Below are 25,422 nucleotides of genomic sequence, written 5' to 3'. Positions count from 1 at the left end.
TTTCAAGAACCAGAATAATTCCTTATTGGCTTCATGGCAACCAAGTTCTGATGCATGCAACAATTGGTACGGAGTTTCATGCATTAATGGTAGGGTAAACACGTTGAATATCACAAATGCTAGTGTCTTTGGTACACTCTATGCTTTTCCGTTTTCATCTCTCCTTTTTCTTGATTATCTTAATCTTAGCAGGAACAATTTGTTTGGCACCATCCCACCTGAGATTGATAATCTCACTAATCTTGTCTGTCTTGACTTGCATATCAATCAAATTTTGGGCACAATTCCATCACAAATCGGCTCACTAGTCAAGCTTTAGATCCTCCGCATATTTCAAAACCATTTCAATGGTCCCATTTCAGGAGAAATAGGTTACCTAAGGTCTCTTACTAAGCTATCTTCGGGCTGGAACTTCCTTAATGGTTCTATTCCTGCTTCATTGGGGAATTTGAACAACTTGTCCCATTTGTATCTTTATGAGAATCACCTTTCTGGCTCTATTCCTGCAGAGATAGGAAAACTTGTCAATCTTGTTGAAGCTTATCTTCAAACAAACCAGTTAACAGGTGACATCCCTCCAGAACTAGGCAACTTGATCAATGCAAGAGTGTTCTATGCTTTCTCCAATGAGTTGTTTGGTCCCATTCCTGCAGAAATAGGTAAGATGAAGTCACTCAGAATTTAAGCTTACATACAAACAATCTTTCTGGCCCAATTCCTAGTGAGTTGGGGAATCTAAAAAACCTCAATGATCTGGAATTATCCAATAATCAACTCACTGATTCAATTCCGTCTTCCATTGGCAATTTGAGAAACTTGCACACTTTGTTTCTCGGGAACAACAATCTGATTGACGAAATTCCTTCATCTTTTTGTAATTTGATGTCACTAACAGTCCTGTATTTGTTGAAAAACAATTTGAAGGGAAAAATTCTGCAATGCTTGGGTAATATCAGTGGCCTCCAGTATGTGATGATGTCACATAATAATCTCAGTGGAGAGCTCCCCTTGTCTATTTGCAATTTAACATCACTACGAGTTCTAGATTTGGGTCGAAACAATCTAATTGGAGCAATTTCGCAATGTTTTGGCAACATGAGTGGTCATCTTGAGGTTCTTGATATGCAGCACAACAATCTATCCGGTACTCTTCCAACAACTTTTACCATTGGAAGTGCACTCGGAAGCTTCAATTTGCATGGCAATAAGCTAGAGGAGAAAATTCCACGATCCTTGGAAAATTGCCAACTACTGGAAGTTCTTGATTTAGGAGACAATCACCTCAATGATACATTTCCAATGTGGTTGGGAACTCTTCCTGAGTTGCGAGTTTTAAGATTGAGATTGAATAAGTTGCATGGACCCATTAGAACTTTAGGAAGTGGAAACATGTATCTTGAGCTCCGAATCTTAGATGTCTCTTCCAATGCCTTCACGGGAAACTTACCGACGAGTCTGTTTCAACATTTGAACGCCATGAGGAAAATTGATCCATCAAAGAAGGCACCGAGTGATCATGAAAGATATAGATATTACCAAAACTCCATAGCTGTCGTAACAAAGGGAATGGAGCTTGAAGTTGTGAGAATCTTGTTTTTGTACACCACTATTGATCTTTCAAACAATAAATTTGAAGGACATATTCCAAGTATCATAGATGAACTCATTGCACTTCGCATGCTAAATTTATCTCATAATGGATTGCAAGGTCCTATTCCGCAATCACTTGGAAGTTTATCTTCAGTTGAATCATTGGATCTGTCAGGTAACCATCTTTTAGGAGAGATACCAGCACAGTTTGCTTCTCTTACATCTCTCGAAGTCTTAAATCTCTCCTAAAATCATCTCGAAGGGTGCATTCCTCAACGAAATCAATTTCATACCTTTGATAACAATTCATATGAAGGTAATGACGGATTACGTGGATTCCCACTTTCAAAAGGTTGTGGTAATGACAGTCATGATTCAGTATCAGAGAAAACTTATGCTGGATCTGCGGTTGATGAAGAAAGCAACTCTGAATTTCTGAATGATTTTTGGAAAGCCGCTCTTATGGGGTATGGAACAGGACTATGTATCGGACTATCCATAATATATATCTTGATCTCAACTGGAAATATGAAATGGCTTGAAAGAACTGTTGAAGAGCTGGGACACAAAATTATGATGGCAAGGAGAAAGAAGCAGCGAACGCAAAGGAACTACAGAAGACGAAATAACCGCTTCTAGAAAATTTACCAATGGAGCAAAATTTGATTTCAGTAACTTACACGTATTCAAGCTGAGCTAAACAACTTATCGATACTCTCTCCGAAGCATATTCTTCTTATTGCTAAGTGTTTGATGCTCACTATCTTGTTTTTCAAATTTCAGATGTCAAGGATAAGACGACGTTGGTGCAGTGGAGTTAGTTACTCCTATCTATATATACTTAAAAGGAGAGGACAAAGCCTTTCTATTTAGCCAAGTGGAAGTATTTACAATATACACATATTATTTTAGTTAATTAGTTAGGAAATAGTTGTTAAATTAGTTGTTTTCAGAATTTCAAATTCAATTTTTCGGTTTCAAGGAATAGTTGTTACATTATCTGTTTTTAATATTTCAAATTTAAATTTTCAGTTTATTTGTATTTTTAAAATTTCAAATGTTGGTTATAGCTGTTACCTTTTACGCAATAATATAATACAATATAAAACTATGAACTTCCTACACTATTTTTGATAGAACAAAATTGATTTTTAATTTGTATTATGTAACTACACTATATTCTTTTATTTTTTTATGAACGTAACTATACTATTATCAATAACAACATACAAAAGGAAAAATACATTGTTTTATTACAAATCTCTTACTTCACATTCATTAATTCAAAATTTAAATAAAGTCAAATTACATCACATAACTGGTTATACATTTAGTGTATTGGTATCACTCCAACCAAATTGATGATGCAATCTCCTCATTGAACCATATGGTATCATATATAATATTCATCTGCATTGAATCGCAAACAAATCCATATGTTCGTAATTCATTACTTTTAAATTTTTTTTCCAGAACTTATAAATTTAACTAGCATAACACTGACGTAGCAAATATAAACTAATTGATGGAGTTGAATTAAAATTTTCAGATGTATATAATATTATAAGTAATTATCATCTAATAAATTTTATCTTTATCAAGAAATTGCATCATATTTGAAGAAACATAATTACAATAATTTCAACAAAAAAATTTGAGCAGTTTCAGAGCAAAAAATGGTAGAAAATCAGATCTTGTTTTCAAGAAAATCAAGTTGTAGAGATCGTAAAAATTAAGAAAATTGCTCTACTTTTGAAAAATTGACTTGGGTTTTAAAAGAAGATATGGTTCTCTCTAAAAGATACTCAATCCTGTTATTCAAAACCGTTTCAGTCTCAGCTTCCAAGATCAATCCTGTTATTTCATTTATTTGTTAAGATCTTATTAACTGTTTAGGTTTAGATCGTATCAGTCCGAGCTTCCAAGCTTCAGAAATAGAAGGAAAACACCACGTCCCAAAGATCTAATTCTTATACCTGAAGCTCTATCCTTGCGCAATCGTGACCATGCCTTACACGATTGCGAAGCATTGCTAGGGCATGCCGACGTGACCATGAAGATTACCCACCAACCACACTCATGATCGTTATTAAGCTTGCACCAATAGAAATTTGCATGATCTAATTCTTATACCTGAAGCTCTATCATTGCGCGATCGTGACCCTGCCTTATGCGATTGCGAAGCATTGCTAGGGCATGCCGATGTGACCGTGAAGGTTACCCACCAACCACACTGCATGATCGTTATTAAGCTTGAACCAATAGAAATTTGCAATTGCTGTCTCCTCCCCAAGCGTGTCGAAATCCACCCAAGCCCCTCAGGTCCCAATCCAAACATGCCAAGAAGTCATAAAACATAATACCAGCCTGTAGGAAGTTTCAAACACGAAACAGAGCATAAAATCTCAAAATGAAGGGTTGAGTAATTACAATGATCTATTCGTTATATACGTTTTATTCCTTATTTGTATATTAATTGCACATGCATATCTTCTGTTGGTTGCTGTGTCTTGAATGCTTGATCATTGCCTTGTTTAGTTGGTTAAATCCTCAAGGCAACATGATATGCTCTTGGCTGTAAACATGATATGCTCTTGGCTGTATCTTTTGGTTGATACTTCTGTTGTACATATTGGATTTGCAGCAAATCATCAGTTCTTCTGGGATTATCATTGACTGTACCATTAATGGTAGCGTGCCTATCTATTGCAATTCCTATATGGATTCATAATGGTTACCAGTTTTGGTATTCAAGAGCTGAGAATGCGGGCCGTGCAGGAAACCATCTTACACTAGGGATGAAAGAGGTTAGTGTGTTTCATAATTTTCTCCTATTTATTTACTGTTAATATCGTTGTGGTCCTCCGCACTTTTGCTGTTTATTTGGATTGGGTTTTCTTAAATTTTTTAAGTATAACTATTACAGATCAATTTTTTGTTTTCAGCGAACTCCAACTAGTTTGAATTGGGGTGTTTGATTCACCGAGCTGTACACTTCTATGTTTGAGGAGGTCTTTATCTATCGTTGAAGTCAATTCCATAATCTTTTTATTTCATGACTGGTTGTTGATGTAAGAACCAAAAGTCTCTTGTATTTGTCGAAATGACGAAGGGAAGACTACTTTAAAAGGAGGGATTCTCACTTAATTACTTGTAAGAGTGGGGGTAACCATAGTCAAATAGACTTTATCCTTAAAAGAAGATGAGACCGAAGTACATTCAAGGACTGAAGGTTATTCCAGGAAAAGGGATTACCTCCTAATATATGCTTAGATGTAAAGTTTAGGAGTAGAGTGAGTAAAACAATGACGTAGAAACAGCCACGAATTAGGTGGTGGCATTAAAAGGTGCTAAACCGTTAGTGTTTCAGGAAAAACTATGCGAGAAGGGAGCTTGGTATGTAGAGGAAGTCGTAGACACGCTATGGAAAAAGTGTCAGGTTGCATTAAAAAATCAGCTACAAAAGTGTTAGATGTGTCTAGATGTCTATGACCTTGACCACATGAATCATGCCGTGGAATAATGAGGTACGAAGAATTATTAAAGCTAAAAGAGTGTTACAGGAAGTTACAAAAGCAGAGGACAAAGAAGCTTTTGAATAATATGATTACAGTAGAACTTCGTTGGAAGCTAAGAAGGCTCTTAGTAAAGCCTGAGGGGATGCTCTAGATGGCTTGTATCAAATGCTAAGGACACGAGAAGGATAGATAGAATTGTTTAAACTAGCATGACTAAGAGAGAAGAAAAGCAAGGACTTAAACCAGATGACAATGCTCAGCTAGTGTTGATGGGAGAGATGAAATCAAGGAGAGACAGAGATTACTTTGCTAAATTGTTCGACTTGAACAAGGAGTATAGCATTTTTAGATCTACTGTATGTGAATGATAGAAACTTTAGGCATACTCACCCTCATAGATATCAGGTGCCCACATATATAGAGTCGAAAGATATATAGAGTCCGAAGGGTATTAGGATGCCATAGGTGAATGATGTCATGAAAAATATGTGGATTAGAAAAACTTGTGGCCCAAATAGTATCCCTATAGAGGTTCGGAAGTGTCGTGGAGATTTAGCAGGGGAATGGCTCACCAAGCTATTCAATTCTATACTAAGAAGTGGTAGCATGCCCGATGAATGGAGGAACAATACTCTGTTTAAGATTTACAAGAATAAAGGAGATATTCAAAGCTATGCAAAAAATCGTTGCATTAAACTCATGAGTCATACAATGAAACTTCGGGAAAGAGTGATAGATCATTGACGCACTTTTCACTTTTATCGATGATATATGATATGAGCTTACATGACGAAATAAGGAATCATATAGCTGATCTCAACTTATTTGGGACTGAGGCGTAGTTGTTGTTGTTGTTGTTGCATCAATCCTCTTTTTTACCTCAATCCAATACGAGGGATATGACATTTCTTGCAAAGGATTCACGCTTATACATTCTTATTTTACTTGCTATATTGAATCATAACACGTTCAGTGTGGTTCCTCGCCTTATATATCAGGAAAAAAATACAATTTTCAAAATTCCCACATCACGAATAGTTTAGAAAAACATGTTCAGTAGATGTTGTATTCGTCGCATTCATGTTGATCAGCAACTATGAGTACTGGAACATGGTTGTTCTCGGTTTTTTAGCTCGACTTGTATTAAGTTATCGTTCTTTTTCCATTAGAATAGCTGGATATGACATCTCCGATTATTCATACAGGATTTCATTGTGAATAAAGTCCGAAGAATGCTCTACGAAGCAGTTTCATCTTTCAATGGCAATCTAGAGGATGAGGAAACTCTGTCGCGGCTCATCAAAGCAGAGTTTGCTGTTCTTCACGATGCTTTTAATTTACCTCCTGAGTCGGATGATTGTGTTCGTAAAGTTGCTTCTAAGTTGCTCAATCTGTATCGTACTGGAAGACTTGGCCATTATACTCTAGACCTTGCTCCAAGTTATAAGCGCGACAATCTTTGTTGAGGTGTCTAAGTGAAAAGACGTGACAACTTTAGGGGACTGTCTATGTATTCAACTAAATTAGTTTGACGATTTTCTATTTGTAAATGAAAAATCTCCTCCATTGTGCGTATTTTAGATAAAATCCTGCATCCGGCACTGTTCATTTACATGTATGAGTCATCGGATCAAGTTGTGAATTCGCGATACATCCACGACAGATATTAAACACTTCAAAAGCTCCATGTTTTGAACCCCACCAAAAAAGAGGGTATCCCGGTGCACTAAAGTTACAGCTATGCACGGTGTCCGAGGAAGGGCTCCACCGCAAGGATGTATCGTATGTAGCCTTACCTTGCATTTCTGCCAGAAGCTGCTTCTAAGGCTTTAACTCGTGACCTCCTGGTCACATGACAGTAACTTTACCAGATGACAAAAATGTCAAAAAAATAATGTTTTAACCAAATATGTCTCATGGAATGACCATTCAATATGGCCAAATATGTCTCATAGAAGCACAATGTAACTTTCAATTTTTCTATCTGTTCTAATCTTAATGGACAGAGTTATTTGATATCAAGAACTGTCGTTGGTCAGAGGTGGCAGGTGACAGATATATGTGGATTAAGTTGACGTGCACGAAAGCTGACCCAAACAGTACGATTATTAAAAAAATATATGTTAAACAACTTGAATATGCACCCCTAGTTATCCAATTAGCAATTCATAAATTTTAAAAATAAATCCAAATTTCAATCCATAATCCAAGAAGTTTGAATTTGAAGTTGGTCCAAACTACGTCCACCCCTAGCTAATGTTTTTTTTTTTTTTTCAAAAAACTAGCAATGAGGGCATTTTGGTCATTTCACCATATAAATCTAGAAACGGATTTTCTACCAATTAATCCAGAAAAATTAAGTGGGTATCATTTTTTGATTCTTTCTTTTAGCTGGTTGTTACAAATTCAGGTATGTTTCTCTTTTAGCTTTGTCTAAATTTTCTGTCCATTTTGCCCTTTCAGTTTTATTCAAATTTCCCAATTTTGAAGGAAACATTGAATTAGTTTTTTTTTACTTTTTCTTCCCCTCTTGATTCCCTTTTCTTTGTGCTTCAATTTTCTTATGATACTGTAGTAATATTTGTTTAAGATTTAAATTGTTAAGATATGTAGATTTCTACATTTATGTTATTGGCGTAACTAGTAAAGTTGTCTTTATGTGACCATCAGGTGTTCTAGCTGTGAAAACGTTGTCTTGATAGACCTTTGTGGTCTAGTCCTTCCATTAAACCCTGTGCTTAATAAGAGCTTAGTGCACCGGACTATCTTGCATGTATGTAGGATAAGGCTACATACAATATACTCTTGTGGTCCGGCACGTTGCTCATTGCTGGAGCTTAGTGCACCGGACTGTCGGGCAGAAATGCGGGGATAAGGCTACATATAATAGACTCTTGTGGTCCGGCCTTGTCCTTGGACCCTGCAGATGAGACCCTGCACATAACGGGAGCTTACAGCACCGGATTGTCTTGCAGAAATGCAGGATAAGACTACGTACAATAGACTCTTGTGGTCCGGCCCTTTCTGGATAACGTGCATTGCGGGAGCTTAGTGCACTGGACTGTCTTGCAGAAATGTAAGATAAAGGCTACATATAATAGACTCTTGTGGTCCGGCTTTTCTATGAACCCTGCTCATTGCGGGAGCTTAATGCACCGGACTGTCTTACAAAAATGCCGGATAAGACTACATACAATAGACTCTTGTAGTTTGGTCCTTTCTGGACTCCATGCATTTTGAAATCTTAGTGTCGGGCTCTTGCAGAAATGCAGGATAAGACTACATACAATAGACTCTCGTAGTCTGGTCCTTTCTGGACTCCATGCATCTCGAGAGCTTAGTGTCGGGCTGTATTGCAGAAATGCAGTTTGTGGTCCGTCCCTTCGCTGGACCCGGCTCATTATGGGAGCTTACAGCACCGGACTGTCTTACAAAAATGCAGGATAACACTACATACAATAGACTCTTGTGATCTGACCCTTTCTAGACTCCATGCATTGCGGGAGCTTAGTGCACCAGGCTTTGGTGTGACAAGTTAAATTGGAGAAAAGTCTTAGAGGTGAAGAGATATTGAGAAGCGGAGATATTTTGATTGCTCAAAAATCTGTTGTTTCCGCGTAGTTTTCTCACTTCAAGTCCACCAGGTTTGGAATTCTGGGTGTCTTTCGCTGTATGATAAAATTGAGAGAGTATTTACTCTTTTTAAAAGTGTATCTATTGACATTATTGATGCTGAGCCATGCTCTCTCAAGCACGTACACGAAAAATCCAGTTTTCTAGAATGCTACGTCTATTAGAAACTACCTCTTTACCTCCCAAGGTAGAGGTAAAGTCTTCTTCCTCCCCACACTCCACTTGTGAGATTACGCTTCTTGTTGTGTTGTTGTTGGAATGCTATGTCAATTTTGTTGGGAGGGAATTCGTTATGTTTTTCTCCTTTAATCCTTGGTTTGAAAATAGTCCAATACTATGTATTAAGTTCGTTCATGAATGATATTTGTGCTATATCAGAACGGAGTTCGTTTACCTCAGTTCTGCTATAGTAATATCTGAGTGTATTGAAAATTGAATGCATTAGCGATATGGCTTTGTTTCTTTACTTTCCAGTAGCCACTTGATTTGTTTCTGGGAAGAGAAGTTTGATACACGAGTGCGAATTTTGTTTATGATAATGGAATCATCTTTGTGCAGTTAGATAACACATGAGATAAGCGAAAGGAACTATTGGAAGGGTTAAACCATGATTGGAAGATGCTTATCAGTTCAATCATCAAGCCCGAACGAGCTAAAGTTTCAAACTTTGAGTGGAATTCACATCTAGCTGAAAGTCGTCGATTCAAGGCATGGTTTCTAGATCAGTTTGGCGTGCTTCATGATGGGAAACAACCTTATCCTGGTGCCATTTCGGCCTTGGAAAAGTTGGCAACTTATGGTGCGAAGATGGTAATCTTTAGTAATTCTTCAAGAAGAGCATCGATAACAATGGAAAAATTGAGAAGCCTTGGATTTGATCCATCACTCTTTACTGGTGTCATCACGAGTGGGGAATTAACGCATCAGTATCTTCAAAGGAGAGACGACGCTTGGTTTTCCTCTCTAGGAAGATCGTGTATTCACATGACGTGGAGTGACCGGGGTGCTATATCTCTCAAGGGGCTCGGACTACAAGTTGTGGAAAATGTTGAGGAAGCTGATTTTATTTTGGCCCACGGAACTAAAGTGTTGGGGCTTTCAACTGGTGCTGCACTTCCGATGAATCTTGATATACTACATCAGTGTGCTGCTAAGAAAATCCCGATGGTAGTAGCAAATCCTTATTTTGTAACTGTTGAAGCTCGGGCTCTGCGTGTTATGCCTGGAACACTAGCAGCTACGTATGAAAAACTTGGCGGTGAAGTAAAATGGATGGGCAAACCTGATAAGATAATATACAAGTCCTCTATGGAAATGGCTGCTGTCGATGCCTCAGACTGTATTGCCGTAGGAGACTCCCTCCACCACGATATCAAAGGTGCAAATGCAGCTGAAATTGCGTCACCATTTATCACAGGCGGAATACACGCTACTGAACTTGGACTTACCAAATTTGGGGAGGTCGCGGATGATGATTCGGTACATGCTCTTGCCTCAAAAAACAATGCATATCCTACATATGTGCTCCCTTTATTTACATGGTGAAGAGAAGAATGTACTATAGCATTGATGTAACTATTAATGCTATTCACTTTGTAGCTCTCCTTTTACGACTTTTCAGAGTGATCTTTCTCGATTTTGGTACAGAAAGGTTTGGTTGAAGGCACAATTCTGTGTAATTTGAAATTAGAAAACCATGGTAGAACGTCTTGCTTACTTATTTCTTCATCTAAGTTAGCGGCAAGGTTTTACAAATAGGACCAGGTGCTTTCTTTATCTCGGCTTGCCAACCTGAAATGCCACGTAAAGTGTCTTTCTTGCTCAGTGGTCAGTCAATGAAGTCATTCTAATATGTTGCGTAAAGTGTCTTTCTTGCTCGGTGTTCAGTCAATGAAGTCATTGTGATATGCTGCGTAAAGTGTCTTTCTTGCTCGGTGAAGTCATTCTGAAATGCTGCGTAAAGTGTCTTTCTTGCTCGGTGCTCAGTCAATGAAGTCATTCTACATTCCCAACACGTCTCAGAAGTTTGACATGTCTAACACCTCCGGAGAGAAAAGGTATAATACATAAACAGATACTCAAACTTGACATCAGTCAGCAAGTAAGCACTCCAACTACGAGAATGCGACCTTGACTTGGTCTCGACTGACAATTAAACACTCCAATTCGTCCTCACTGTCTCATAGACACCCCTATGCTGACATGACACATAAATTCTCGAGGTTTCTAGATGATCATTTTGTAAGTTCGAGTGTTCAACTGACACAGTCGAGATGAGTTGAGGTGTCTAGATGTACATACTCAAAGTTGAAGTGCTTACTTCCAGGCAGCGGTCAAGCGCGTACATATGCTCTGCACAAAACTCAATGGAACTGATACAAATCGATTAGTTCAACTATGCAGATAGTTCATACAACCACTGTTCTTTTACATAACGAACAAGATTAATCCAGCATACGGTCAATCCCCGAAAATAACTAAATCTAACTCGTTACAGAGTTTATAGAATAACCGTGATGTTGAGGCCAGCTTAAGCACATAAAATAGCTTCTCAATACCAAGTAAGCAACTTCGGAGAGATCAAGCTTTCTGTATAAAAGAAACCATCCTGAATACATTCCGAATCAGATCGAGGCCATACGCCAGATGATTCATTGGATGTCTTAAATACAGAACCACTACGTCTCAACTGGCTGCAACGGAGTAACACTTCACCATCTGAAAACATGTATTTCGGGGTGATTGAATAAAGATCGGTACTTTGTATAGTAAACAACTGATTCCATGATTCCTTGACACCATACTCGTTCATTACCCATAACTTAAACGTGTACTCCCGGTGATGAATACGCGTAGAATAAACACAAAGCATGCCTCCCAATACTGAAACACCTTGTTTGCTATGCATTAGATCAAAAACCAAATCCAGTCCCTCTGGCAACGGAATCTCTCGATACACCTCATCTGAAATACTAAACGTAACGACAGACTGATTCAGTAACGAATCAACCCAATGAAACGCTCCATGTACAAACGCCAGATAGCCCATATTAGATGGCGTATCAACGCAATCTAAAGCTCCATGTTGAAATGCCAAATAATCCATATCAGATAACACAGGGTTATCGTAGCAGGATGATCATCAATCTTTCTCCAGGAGCCACTTTTCAGCGCAAGAATTTCATTACGTTCTTTACCATCGATCTTGAGGATTTTATAGTCATCACTAGTCGAGTCATAACCCAATCCCCAAGTACACGTAACCTCCTGTGAAAACTTAGGATTGGGAAGTACTGATTCTCTTGTTGACGGGTTCCATAACAAAAGCATGAAGTCTTTATCAGGATAATTATGAACCCCTACAAGAACCAAGCCATCGTAACAACAATGTATATTCCAACCCCATAGTTTACCACTACGAGGCCTATCGATTCCTCGTACATCCTCAAACAGTTGATCTGACGATAAGGAAGAACAATGGAATGAATAGTCTTTGTTAAGAAGAAGCATTTTTTCGAAACTTTGGTTATGTTTCTCATGATTGAAATGCTTCGTCGTAAAGTAAGGCTGAGAGATCAATGTCATCCAAAACTTTGAAACACATTTAAATCAAAGAAGAGACTGCACAGGTAGCCTACTGAGGATGTCCATAATTATTTCTTCTTGCAAATCCATCTGCTTTATTTTCTCTAAATGCTTCACAACTTTCTCCCCTGCAATTAAAAATTGCAGGTAAGGCAAAACATTTTTGTTCCACATGCCTAAGTTACATTATGCTGACAAAAAGGAATCTCAAATTGAGTTTATGAGTTCTACATTCTAGAAAAGACGGCTTATCGGGTAATAAAACATTTACTACTTCCTCCGTTTCAATCTGTGATATTATTTGACTTGAAAAAAAAAACTTTTGAAATTTATTTAATTATATAAATTAATTTATTAAGGGTAAAAAGACAATTTAAAAGTAAAATTATTCCCAACTATGGAAGGGTGATATTTTTTTGAAAGACTAAAAAAAAAAAAGTACGTCACATAAATTGGAATAGATGGAGTATGAGTGGACTAGTTTGGAGGTAAGTTATACAGGTATTAAATTTTGCACCAGTAATTTCACGTTTGGTAGCTAGTTTGAAGGTAAATCATTTATCTATAAAAGTAACATGGTGTTTGATTTGTAATTTAAAAACTCACATAACTATTACGTGTAGTCTCTTCATATCATTTTATGTGGCACTCCTTTTTAGTTTGTCCCAAGAAAAATGTCATCTAACTATAATTAGAAACAATTTAACTTTAAAATTTCAATTTTACTTTTAATGAAATAATTTATAACCATACAAATACCTAAGGATTGTTTAACCACAAGTTTCAAAAGTATTTCTTTTCCTCTTAAATATTATGTCAAGTCAAAGAGTGCCACATAAAATGGGACATAGGGAATGTAAAATATGAGAAAATCTACGTATTATTTTGTCTATAAAACAGACGTTTTAACTATTACTCATACGGTAGACGTTAATGATATTTCAAGACACTGGACCTACACAACTATCAGAAGTTGTGTTAAGGCAAACGTTAGAACTTAGATATGTTTTCATAAGGCAAATACTTTAACTCTTGTCCATAATGCAAACGTTTATGACATTTCAAGACACACTTCAAGCCAAGACATTTGAGGGGGGAAAATTCAAGACCGATCACTCTGGGACAATAGGCATAGATTAGATTTCCCATCCATAAGCTTTGATATATAAACTAAAAAAATTTACTACACAATCACTGTTTTTTTGACATAAGGAACAAGATACATCCCGCATATGGTCAATTCGCGAAAATACCAACGTCTAAGTCGATACAACTCAATATAGTAATCTGATTCCGACGAGTCTGAGACAGTTTCTTGAATAACCGTGGTGTTCGGACAGGCCCCCTGTCACTCTTCCAATACAAGCAATGATAAGTTACAATAGTTTCTCAATGCTCAATCCGCGATATAAGCAATCTTGAGGATCTTATAGTCATCAATAGTTGAGCCATATCCCAATCCGCAAGTATAAATTTTCTGCGATGAAGATTTTGGATGCGGAAGTACTATTGATTCTCTTGGAGAGGGATTCCATAGCAAAAGTATGAGATCCTTACAATCAGGATAAATTACAAACCTTGATAAGAGCCAATCCATCATAACACAGACGATATAGAAGAAGAATACAAGGGAAAAACGCGCTTAAAACAGTACCATGCATGGATTATTCTTCACATCATTGACATGGTTCATCACAAAGTAAGGCTCGGAGATCAATGACATCTAACTCGCGCTTGAAACAGTACCATGAACTCGTGTGCTGGTTAATCTGGTTGGTTTACAGACCAGCTAAAGCACACCAGACAGTTCAATTTATGATATGAAGACACATAAAGAGGTTGTAATTTTGGGAAGCTGACTTGTTCGTACATAAGGAAATAGTACTAACGAACTAATTTTGGGAAGAACAAACTTTCTGTATACACAAAACCTGTCTGACAGAAATCAGATTGAGGACGTAATTCAAGTGGTGCTTTGGATGTCCTTAAGACAGTGCGAAGACCCCTATTTCTTTAGCAGAGTAGCACTACACCATCCGAACACCTATATTTCGGTACGACTGAAAGAAAACCAGGACCTGGAATAGTAAACAATTCAGCCCAAGATTCTGTAACGCCGTAGTCTTTCATCACCCAAAACCTAAAAGTGTTCCCCACTTGAGACGTATAATTAACATAAACACAAAGCTTTTCTGTCAAACTGAAACAAGCCGCCCGCACTTGTGGTCGTAAATCGAGAGTATTTTCTCTGGCAACGGTATCTCTGTGTACACCTCACTTGAAATGCTCAATGCAGTCACCGTAGATCTTGTTATATTATCGATCCAATGAAATGCTCCATGCACAAATACCAAAGATTCTGTACATAATAAATCAGGGCGATTGCCGATAGGATAGTTATTCGTAATCTCCAGGAGCCACTTTTCAATGCAAGAATTTCACTGCATGACTCTAGATCAATCTTAAGGATCTTATAGTCGTTGCTAACTGAGTCATATCCCAATCCCCAAGTGCACCAACGCCGCTCCAGTGAAAATTTTTGATCCGGAAGTACTATTGATTCTCTTGTGGAGGGGTTCCATAGCGAAAGTCGATTGGTTTTATCACGATAGTTAAAAACCCTGATAAGCACCAAGCTGTCGTAACAACAATATAATTTGCAACGCCTCCATGGTTTACCGTTAGAAGGACAATCAAGTTTTTGTACTTCCTCAATGCGTTGAACTAATGATAAAGAAGAACAATACAACGAAAACTCGTCCTCAAGAAGGTCCTTCCGGCTAACAAGAAATTTTTGAGAATTTTGATCATTCTTGGCGCGATTGCGATGCTTCAATGTAAAGTAAGGCTCGGATATCAATGTCATCCAACACTTCGATACACATTTGAATCGTAGAAGAGACCGCACAGGTAGCCTGCTGAGGATTTCCATAATTATTTCTTCTTGCAATGGAACTGAATGCTTCATAACTCTCTTCACTGCAATTAAAAAAAATGAATAATAAACCGAAAAAGCCCTCAGATCAGGGGCGGAGCTACCCTTCAGATAGGGGTTTCATCCAAAACCCCTTCGGCAAAAAATTATGTTATATACACATGATTAAAATTATTTTTTATGTATATATAGTAGATGTCGAACCTCCTCGATTAGTTAGTTATGTTCACTTATGAACCCCTTAAATCCTGGCTCTGCCACTGCCTCCGATCCCCAACTAAAAATAATAACAACTCCATCGGCCTAGTACCCAAGGTTCTGACCTAGTGTGTATTCAATGGAATAGTCGAGATGAGCAAAAGCTAACACACACAAACAAGCAAACAATACCTTTGAAAATATTTGCCTCTTTGCTTAGGGTTTCTCTTCTTTTCTACTTTTTATATTTATATTCCCATTACAACGCTACGACTACTTAATATTTGCGTTGATATATTATTATACATATTGAGTAGATTTCACTATATAAATACATGATATTTGCCTAAGTTACTGATTCAACCTAACCCGTAACAACCACTGCTAGTAGATAGTACGTATTCAACGGAATAGTCGAGGTGCATGAAAGCGAACTCATATTGCTACATTACAAGAAGGAAAAACACACACACACACACAAAAAGTTTAAAATACCTTTGTGATTGGGAGGTAGTGATTTCTTCATCTTTGGCCTTTGAATTGAATAATTAGCTAGGGTTTTCTCTTCTTTTATGTGTTGCTCTTTTTTACTACATTAATATTTCATTGTTATTTATATTTGCATTGCTATATATATATATATATCACTTAGTTATTTTTTATTTTAAAAAGGGGCTTGCTTAATTAATACGTTTAATTGAACATAAAATTGTGAAATAATAGTAAAAGAAGGATAGTTACTCGAGTAAATGTCTAAGATTAGGAATCTCGGGATGATTTTTGAACCCCTAAATTACTGAGTCAATATCTAGTCTTGTGCTCAGGGGATTCAAGATCTATACGTATACATAAAAAAGTAAAAAAAATATGTCTTATATATAACAGTATTTGCCAATGGGGTTCGGGTGAACACCCTCGCCCCCCCTAGATTTGCTGTTGTCCCTAGTCCATTGAGTGATCTACCTCTGGCTATTGACATCATACGCTCTACTGTCTGTAAATCACCATGTTTGACATACTAATATACGATCCCCATAATGTTTGGATAACCATAATGTTCGTGCCAACTTAAGCACGTAACATTTCAAGAAAAAGAATACTACTACTACTTCCAACTACTATGCACCAGAAAGTTGAATTTATGACATTACTATGAAAAACTTGTCTTGATCGTACACAAGTAAATACTAAGCAAGTAATTTTGGAGAGATCAAACTTACTTTCTGTATAAACAAATCTGTCCTGAATATATACGTTCAAAAACAGATTGTGGCCATTGATTCTTTTGATGTCTTAAATACAGAACCACATACCAAATCTCAACAACGGAGTAACACTTCACCATCTGAAAACTTGTATAACTAATCACTGCATATACATAAATTTCTTACAAAAGAGGTGATCTTAATTTTCTTGCCGGCCCCACTTGATAAATGTTGTTCATAAAGCAGACGTTCTGACTCTTGCCTACACGACAGATGTTAATGGCATTTTCAAGACACTGAACCTACACAATTGACCAGAAGTTGTTTTACAGGCAAAAGTTAGAACTTAAATATGTTGTCGTAAGACAACTGATACAAAGTGATTAATTCAACATGTAGATACTTCATTCAATCACTATTTATTTGACAAAAGGAACCAGATACATCCAGCATGTGGTTAATTCTCGAAAATACCAAAATCTAAGTCGATACAACTCTTGTAAACTACCCTGTTAGGAAGAAGGCAAGATGATATCTTGAGCAGTTGCATATCCAGAACCCTCGACACAAATAGAGTACTCGATCCACAATATAAGCAACAATAAGATCTTGAGAATGTTATAGTCATCAATAGTTAAGCCACATCCCAATCCGCAAGTATAAATTTTCTGCGATGAAGATTTTGGATGCGGAAGTGCTATTGATTCTCTCGCGGAGGGATTCCACGGCAAAAGTATGAGATACTTGTAATCAGGATAATTATCCATCATTACAATTCATCATAGAACAATCGATATAGAGGAAGAATACAATGAAAACTCGCGCTTAAAGTAAAGCTCAAAGATCAATGACATCTAACTCGCCTTTGAAACAGTACCATGAACTCGTGTGCTAGTTAATCTGGTTTGTTTAAAGACCAGCTAAAGTAAACCAAACAGTTCAATTCATGATATGCAAACACATAAAGAGGTTGCAACATGATTACCGTACAAGTAGACTAAAAAGAAAACTGATTTGTTCGTACATATGGAAATAGTACTAACGAACTAATTTTGGGAAGAACAAACTTTCTGTATAAACAAAACCTTTCTGAGAGGAATTAGATTGAGGACATAATCCAAGTGGTCCTTTGGATGTCCTAAAGACAGGACGAAAAGCCAAATCTCTGCAGCAGAGTAGCAATCACCATCCGAAAACCTATATTTCGGTATGACTAAAAGAAAACCAGCAACTTGTATAGTAAACAATTCAGTCCAAGATTCTTTGATGCCATAGTCTTTCATTACCCAAAACCTAAAAGTTTGAGACATATAACGAGCATAAGCACAAAGCTTTTCTGCCAAAACTGAAACACCCCACGTCTGGTTGTAAATCGAGAGCATTTGCTCCGGCAACGGTATCTCCGTGTACACCTCAGTTGAAATAATCAATGCAGTCACCGTAAATCTTGTTATATCATCGATCTAATGAAATGCTCCGTGCACAAATACCAAAGAGTCGGTACAAAATAATGCAGGGAGAATATCAGTAGGATATTTATTCGTTAATCTCCAGGAGCCACTTTTCAACGTGAGAATTTCACTGCGTGATTTTAGATCAATCTTATGGATCTTATAGTCGTCGCTAACTGAGTCATATCCCAATCCCCAGGTGCAAAAAAGCTCCGGTGGAAATTTAGGACCGGGAAGTACTATTGATTCTCTGGTGGATGGGTTCCATAGCCAAAGTTGATGGGTATGATCACGATAATTATAAACCCCGAAAAGCGCCAAGCTATCATAACAACAATATAAGAAGCAACGCCATAGTTCAGCGTTTGAAGGACAATCAAGTTTTTGTACTTCCTCAACGCGTTGAACTGACGATAAAGAAGAATAATACAACGAAGACTACTGACTAACAAGAAATCTTTGAGAATTTTGATCATTCTTCGCACGATTGAGATGCTTCAATGTAAAGTAAGGCTCGGATATCAATGCCATCCAAAACTTCTAAACACATTTGAATCGTAAAAGAGACCGCACAGGTAGCCTGCTGACGCACAGGTAGCCTGCTGACGATTTCCCTAGTGCCATCAACATCCATCATATTTATTTCAGAGTGCTTCATAACTCTCTTCCCTGTAATTAAAAATTGAATGATTAATGCTCCGATACCCGCATAAAAATAACAATAATAACTCCATCTTCCTAGCACCCAAGGGTGTGACCTAGTGGTCAATGACGGCATACATGTTGTTAGTGAGAGGTGAAAAGGTATCCCGTGGAATTTGTCGAGGTGCACGCAAGCTGGCCCGAACATCACATGTCACGACCCGAACCGGGGCCCTGGCCGTGACGAGCATTCCGAACAATGAAGGCCCAAAACACCCCTATCTGGTAATCATGCACATAATTCATATGATAATAAGATATGCAGAAGATACACAATATTACGGAAAAATGGTCATAAATCAAATGAAATCAACAAAGGGGAAATAATGTCCCACAACATCTATCGACATCTGAACAACCGTCTGTGAAATCTCTAATACATGACTGAAATAAATTACTGTCTGAAAACTGGGACAAGGCCCCCAGTAGACCCAAAACTACTAAATGATAAATGAACTGACATCAGGCCTTCCGAAATATAGAAGGCTCACCACTTGATTCTGCAAATTTGTCGAAAGAAATCTACGGGTTATCTGGACCCCTAAACTGTGCCTCCAAACCTGGGAGGGAAGGGTGTCGATACAAAAGTACTGGTATGCAGAGAATAAAAATAAAACATAATATTTTTTTCCAAATAAAGATGAGAGCCATTATAAAGCAGTTCCATATCAAATCATTTGAAAACACATGGGCATAATGTAATAGTTTTCAACAATAATGTAATGCAGCTGCGCTAGGTGGAATACCCTACATATAACATTTACACCAACTGTCAAATCTCGATTGCCGCCGAGATTAGAGTATAAGTGAGGGGAAGACACACAAGATCACACAGCAGGGTGTCTCGACCCAATAAAGTATAGTAGTGCCCAAGATCACTTAGCCTGGGCTCCTAACCATAGTCCCAATTTGGGAATAACATAAAGTCAAGTACAAAAGATCACTTAGCCTGGTACCAAATCCCCATGTCGGCAAACACGGTTTCCAGCGATGAGCCCTTATACTCAAACGCCTTCTTCGGGCATCCACCTATCTCGTGTAAAATTAATGCATCAAACTCCATTTAATTCAATCACATATCTTATTCTGTAGGGTATCGTCATACACGACTTGCAACCCATCAATATCACATCATTCTTTCATACAACCATTATATTCATCGTATTTCAACATAACAACCCTCTCATTGCAATTCAAAACCATGACCATTTTCAAAATATTTCATGTCATGCTTGTCAAGATGATTTCAAACATTTCACATCATATGAGAATTTAAAACGAGATCACATAAAGATATTTCATATAATTCATGCTCTCAAGTTAACATCTTTTCGGAGTACATGCATATACATATATCATATATCAAACCACTTCGGGAATAGGCCTAAAGACCAAATCAATATCATAAAACGTTTAAAACGGGATTATATTCATAATTTCAAAACCCCCATTTTTAAAAAATGAATTTTTAAGCCCATGAGATTTTTTAGATAACCCCACGTACCTCTATATGCGAAGATGATAGGTGCTTCTTGAAGCCTACGTTCTGAGAATTCCAAATATGCAATTAGTTTCAAAAACCCACGGTTGAATCTTGATTTGCTTGGGTTTTTATTTTGAAACTCTAAGGAGAGTTATTGAGAAATTTTGATGAATGAAGGTGTATTTTGGGGTATTTGAGAACTTAATTTCGTGTTTATGGCTAAATAAGGGTGGGAAAAGGACCATTTTGCCCCAAAGACGGTGTTTAAGTCACTTGAGTAATAATATATGCGGCGTACATCTTATCGCATAATATAGGTTGTGCGGCGCACTCTTTATTGCACACATTAGGTTGTGCGTCGCACACCTTATGGCATAAGTTAGGGTGTGCGTCGCACACCTTATGCTGTACGACACTCTCCCCTTTGCAAAGCCATAACTTCTTCCTCGGGTGTCGGATATTTGCGAAATTGGTATCGTTGGAAAGATAATTCGAATACCTTTCATTTGATATATAGTAGGAACTCTAATTAAATATATACAAAGTGTAATGGTCTATTGAAGTTGACTTAAGTTTCAACACTCACTAAAATTCGAACGATAGGAAAACTTTCAACTTGTCCTTGAGCTTGGGGACCTCTATGATCTCAATTCATGCTCAAATAGGTTTCCACACTACATAATTTATTAACACACTAAACTTGCATTGGGTTTATGGATTTTGGAATCTTTACGTGAAGAAAATGACAATTTTCGTTCTCGTCCGAAATGCGGGGTGTTACATTATCTCCCCCTTAGGATCATTCATCCCCTAATGATGGGTAGGAACTTATTGAAGCTTAAAGGTATGGAATAACGCGGACATGATGTGCCTTCTAAGAAAGGACATAACTGATCTGAAATATTTGAACTTCTATAATGAAACTGAATTCTGAGCTGACTTGACTTTTTCTTGCTTCAAGAAGCTGATTCGTGCTGAAAATTTAGGATTCCCTTGAAATATTCATGATCCAATCATACATATTGAAATTAGGAGGTGATAACTTATGCATGTCTGAATCATAAGACATCAAGACTTAGATCGTACAAGGGTATTACACTATCTGAGCTGAAATACTTGAAAAATTTTTGAGATTATACGCTGAACTCTTATGCACCGAGTCATGAATAGATAGCGGAATCTGAAACATGATGCTTGGAATGAACTGAACTCACAATTTATATGGATGGAATAGATTATCTCTTGGGAATGGCCATATGCATGAGACTTCGGATAGTAGAACTGGGTGAAAAGGTGGAAATACCATAGTAACTTGTCTGCCCGACTGTCAAACTGAATTACAGACTGAATTATACCGGACACTTATACTCAACTGGAGTATCTCTTCAACACTCTCTCTAAAGAAGTTCTAGCAGTAATAGGAAGCCACGAATCTTGGGAATGGATTACATAAGACATCCAACTGAGGGAAAACACAACATTTACACTACTCTGCAGTCTGGAATATAGACATATAACTCATAAATTAGGATAAAATTTCCAGGCCTTAGTCAATGCGACTTCTTACTTTAAAGATTAGCACACTCCTCGAATACTCCCTTAACTGTACTATTACCCATAGATACCACATTCATTCGATCCAACTTATTTGTTCTCGTATTTGCATTTATAAATCTTTCTACTAATGTCTATAGTAACTTAAATCCTCTTCACCATGATCAGGCCTAACTCAGACTTGCAAAATACTACATGCCACTCCATGATACAAGTCTAAACCATAAGATTCCACCTTCTATATCTCTAAAAAGATCACACCCTAAGCCTATCATGCCTTACCACTTCAATGGCTAACTCTGAACTATTACTCCGAAGTCGCTAGCGCATATAGCGTTCCTTAACAAAAATTCCAACATGTCATTCAAGCCTATCTCTATAACCACCTATGAACTTCGAAGTAAACACTCATAAAGACACACTTCACATATTCTACTAACCATCTATCGATATAGTTCGCACACGCTACCCCAAGAACATATACACACACACCTTTCAGCTAACCATCACATGCATCAAAGACTTGGCCCCAACCTTACTTCGCACTTATGGCCTTATCTAAAATAAGCATACTATGATCTTCCACCAACTAGAAACATTTACTCATCACCACTACCATCACATAAAGAGGAGTCACTAAAGATTAGAACCTAAGATCTTGAAGCATGGAAGGATGTTATATGAAACTTGACACTTAACTGAGGCCTAGGGAATAGCAAATCAACATCCGGGATTTATCAAAGAAAAAAAATCTGAATTGGGGCGTACATGGCTATGAACTATATTCCACCAATCGTAAAGAGTATAGCATGAATTATGAGAACTGAGCACACTATAAAGTGTGAATACATGAGTCATGAGCAGTATGACCTCAATTTAGAGTTCATAACATATGGAATGTGATTCCGACGGCTAAATGAACTGAAGTTCCTCATTTAAGAATCTGGAAGAGCACGTGATTTTCTATATTCTATACATGAACATGAACTATGATCATGGAACTGAAATGTGAGGTATGAGTAGGTATTAGGATAACTGAAAAATACTAAGACCGGAATGGGTTGAGCCTTACTCTTCCCTTCTGATGTTCTATGTCATACTGACATCACTACTAGAATCTGAAAGCCTGACTTAGTTATTCGCTCTATCATCTCCCCCTTAGCTTCAAGCCATCATATTAGGTTTGGGAGATCCCTTACTAGACTTTAAACTGAAGTACACTCACTGCACTCTAGGTCTGGAAAACTACTATACACGCATATCATGGTACTTAAACCGAATGACTACACCTGAAAGTGGAAACCCCACTGTTAATACTACCTTCTGAGATACACATTATAATTCTATAGACCCAGTAGTCATCATATAATACTTGCACACTTACTAACTTCGGGTCTTCATGGGTATCCCCATAGTCGGAGTGCAAACCCTCTAGTGCTTTAACTCTTATTTCTATTAGTTCAACCTTCAAAAACTCAAACTTAGAATCTATCACTCAACATGGATATCACCAAGCCTTCAATGAATCATACTACTTCCGACATAGCCTACCAATATCGCTACTCCAAACTTACATCTCTCTACTATAAGAATCAAGATCATACAAAAAGGCTCAACACTATCAATCAAAACTCCTTAACTTGGCTATTTAGAACACCATATACCATCTAACTAGTCTTTCTCTACCTAGCAACTCAACGGTACCACTCGTCACACAAAACGTGTAATAGTCTTAGAAAATACTGCAACCTCAGATTACCTTGGGCATACTTCTAAATTATATATGCAACATCATACTTCACTACGAATCAAATAAACTCAAGCTCTTGCATATACCGTTCAAGCCTATTAGATTACTTCCATAAAACTAGCATCATTAACCAAGAAATCATCGCATTCACCTTCATGGACATCAATTGTTCAAAACTTAATGTCTAGTGCTAAACATGATTTTACAACCCAATCTTACACATGATTCTCACTTGGACTCCATGAAATAGACATCAAGAAACACTAGTACACTAGAACTTCCAAACAACAAATAATTGATCTTGACCTTACGGTCTTCCTTATCATAACTCATTAGCACGTACTATTTTAACACATCAAGCCTACTAATTTTTTCCCACAAAACATACATCATTAATCTCATGCCACTATTTTTACCACCACATTCTACATTAAATTCAAGCATATAGTCCTGTACCAATCATCTATCACTACTGAAAAATGCAACATAATATGCTAGTCCATAAAATTTGGGACATACTATACAAGCGCCTCAAAAATCACTACATACCTTCTCACAAGTAGTACTAGTTTACAATTACCAACGAAAAGAAGGTCAAGGGGTAAAGTTACATAATAGACATGATCAACCTTAATCTTATATTATAACCCCATACAATCTTTTCTACTTATATGTATTTCTCACCTCATACTTACTTACCCAAACATGCATTTAGACTACCTTCAAATTCCACAAACAACCATGAGTCTATACTTACAACTTACTGGCTAATATATCCATTTTCATACTTCAAGCAACCGACAAATCACCCTAACTAACAACTCCTTCTCTACCTTCTACTAAACTAACACACTAGGATAAATCACCTCTTTACCAACTCAATCTCATGCAAACAGATTCAGCTATATATATATTAAACCAACACAAGAACAAAAAGTTGGACAACAAGTTGCTAGTGAATTGAAATAGGCCTCACACGGCTTCACTAGACTTTGATTTTGTATTTTGAACAAGAAAATGAGATGAATAACAAGTCAACTATGCTAGTGAATCGAAAGAGCCCCAGACGGCTTCACTAGACTTTATTTTTTTCAACAACACCTTGATGACAAGATTACATGAGATAGAAATTTAATACGCAATATCCAGTGAACTAAGAATACACATCTTACTCTGTATAAATAAAATCGGAGTCAAACACTTCCTCTACGGACTACCATAGCATCCACACATTCTACTAGTTACCACTTTAGTCTATCACAATAAGGGGGTAAATCATTCTCGAACATCGGTTATTCAACTAAAATATTCATTTACACAAAAGTCACCCTCGCTCTAACTTCTAACTTTGTGACTTCACATCACCAACTTCTTGGTCTAATTTCACTTCCAATAGGTAATGACAACAACACTTTAACGCATACTACTATTCAGATGGAAATACAGTTCTAACATTCTACTACACACCATCCCCCCATTAAGCAAGACATTTGTAACATAAATTTGAAGGGGACTAAATGTAATTAATACCTCAAGCTGAAAAGCACGATTCCATCAGGATCAATGTTTTCATCGGAATCAATACACATTGAAGCACTAACGGACTCTTCTCAAGTCCTTGCACAAATTTTAACTCTTATATGGTTCAATCAGAAAGGACCATACCATTTAGATTCTAAACTTCTGCACTTGAATCACCTCAATAATGAGACATATCTGAGGACAGTAGAGTAAGGAAATAATTTGGGATGAATTTTTTTTACTTTCATATAGGCGACACCATTGCATGAATTAGAGTATGAAAGAGGAACATTCTGA

At 37.2% G+C, this 25,422-nt stretch overlaps 3 protein-coding genes and 1 pseudogene across 4 annotated transcripts in view; 3 read left to right on the top strand and 1 right to left on the bottom strand.

Moving 5' to 3' along the window:
• The window catches only part of LOC107850264, a 5,814-nt pseudogene extending 3,428 nt beyond the window's left edge, over positions 1-2,386 (top strand).
• The window catches only part of LOC107850263, a 66,535-nt gene extending 56,061 nt beyond the window's left edge, over positions 1-10,474 (top strand). Inside the window, exons 1-2 of one of the 2 annotated variants that reach the window (XM_016694671.2) lie at positions 7,460-7,518; positions 9,300-10,474. In XM_016694671.2, the coding sequence (XP_016550157.2) occupies positions 9,360-10,286 (927 nt within the window). In that variant the 5' untranslated portion in view covers positions 7,460-7,518; positions 9,300-9,359 and the 3' untranslated portion in view covers positions 10,287-10,474. Of the gene's footprint in view, positions 1-7,459; positions 7,519-9,299 lie in introns of those variants that run through there. The other variant, XM_047401387.1, reaches the window with a different exon arrangement.
• Positions 3,263-6,820, top strand: LOC107848760 (DAR GTPase 2, mitochondrial). Its single transcript, XM_047401392.1, has 2 exons — positions 3,263-4,397; positions 6,314-6,820. Exons 1-2 carry the CDS (start codon positions 4,278-4,280, stop codon positions 6,572-6,574), a joined length of 381 nt encoding a protein of 126 aa, XP_047257348.1. The 5' UTR covers positions 3,263-4,277; the 3' UTR covers positions 6,575-6,820.
• Positions 10,475-11,292: 818 nt separating the features above from the next.
• On the bottom strand, positions 11,293-11,790 carry LOC107848790 (F-box protein At3g07870-like). Its single transcript, XM_047401771.1, has one exon. It carries the CDS (start codon positions 11,788-11,790, stop codon positions 11,293-11,295), a length of 498 nt encoding a protein of 165 aa, XP_047257727.1.
• Positions 11,791-25,422: the final 13,632 nt, after the last annotated feature.

This window comes from Capsicum annuum, chromosome 12 (genome assembly GCF_002878395.1).
Source record: "Capsicum annuum cultivar UCD-10X-F1 chromosome 12, UCD10Xv1.1, whole genome shotgun sequence".
Classification (NCBI taxonomy): domain Eukaryota; kingdom Viridiplantae; phylum Streptophyta; class Magnoliopsida; order Solanales; family Solanaceae; genus Capsicum; species Capsicum annuum.
Note: the sequence above shows the minus strand (reverse complement) of the source record. Positions and strands in the feature narration are given on the sequence as shown.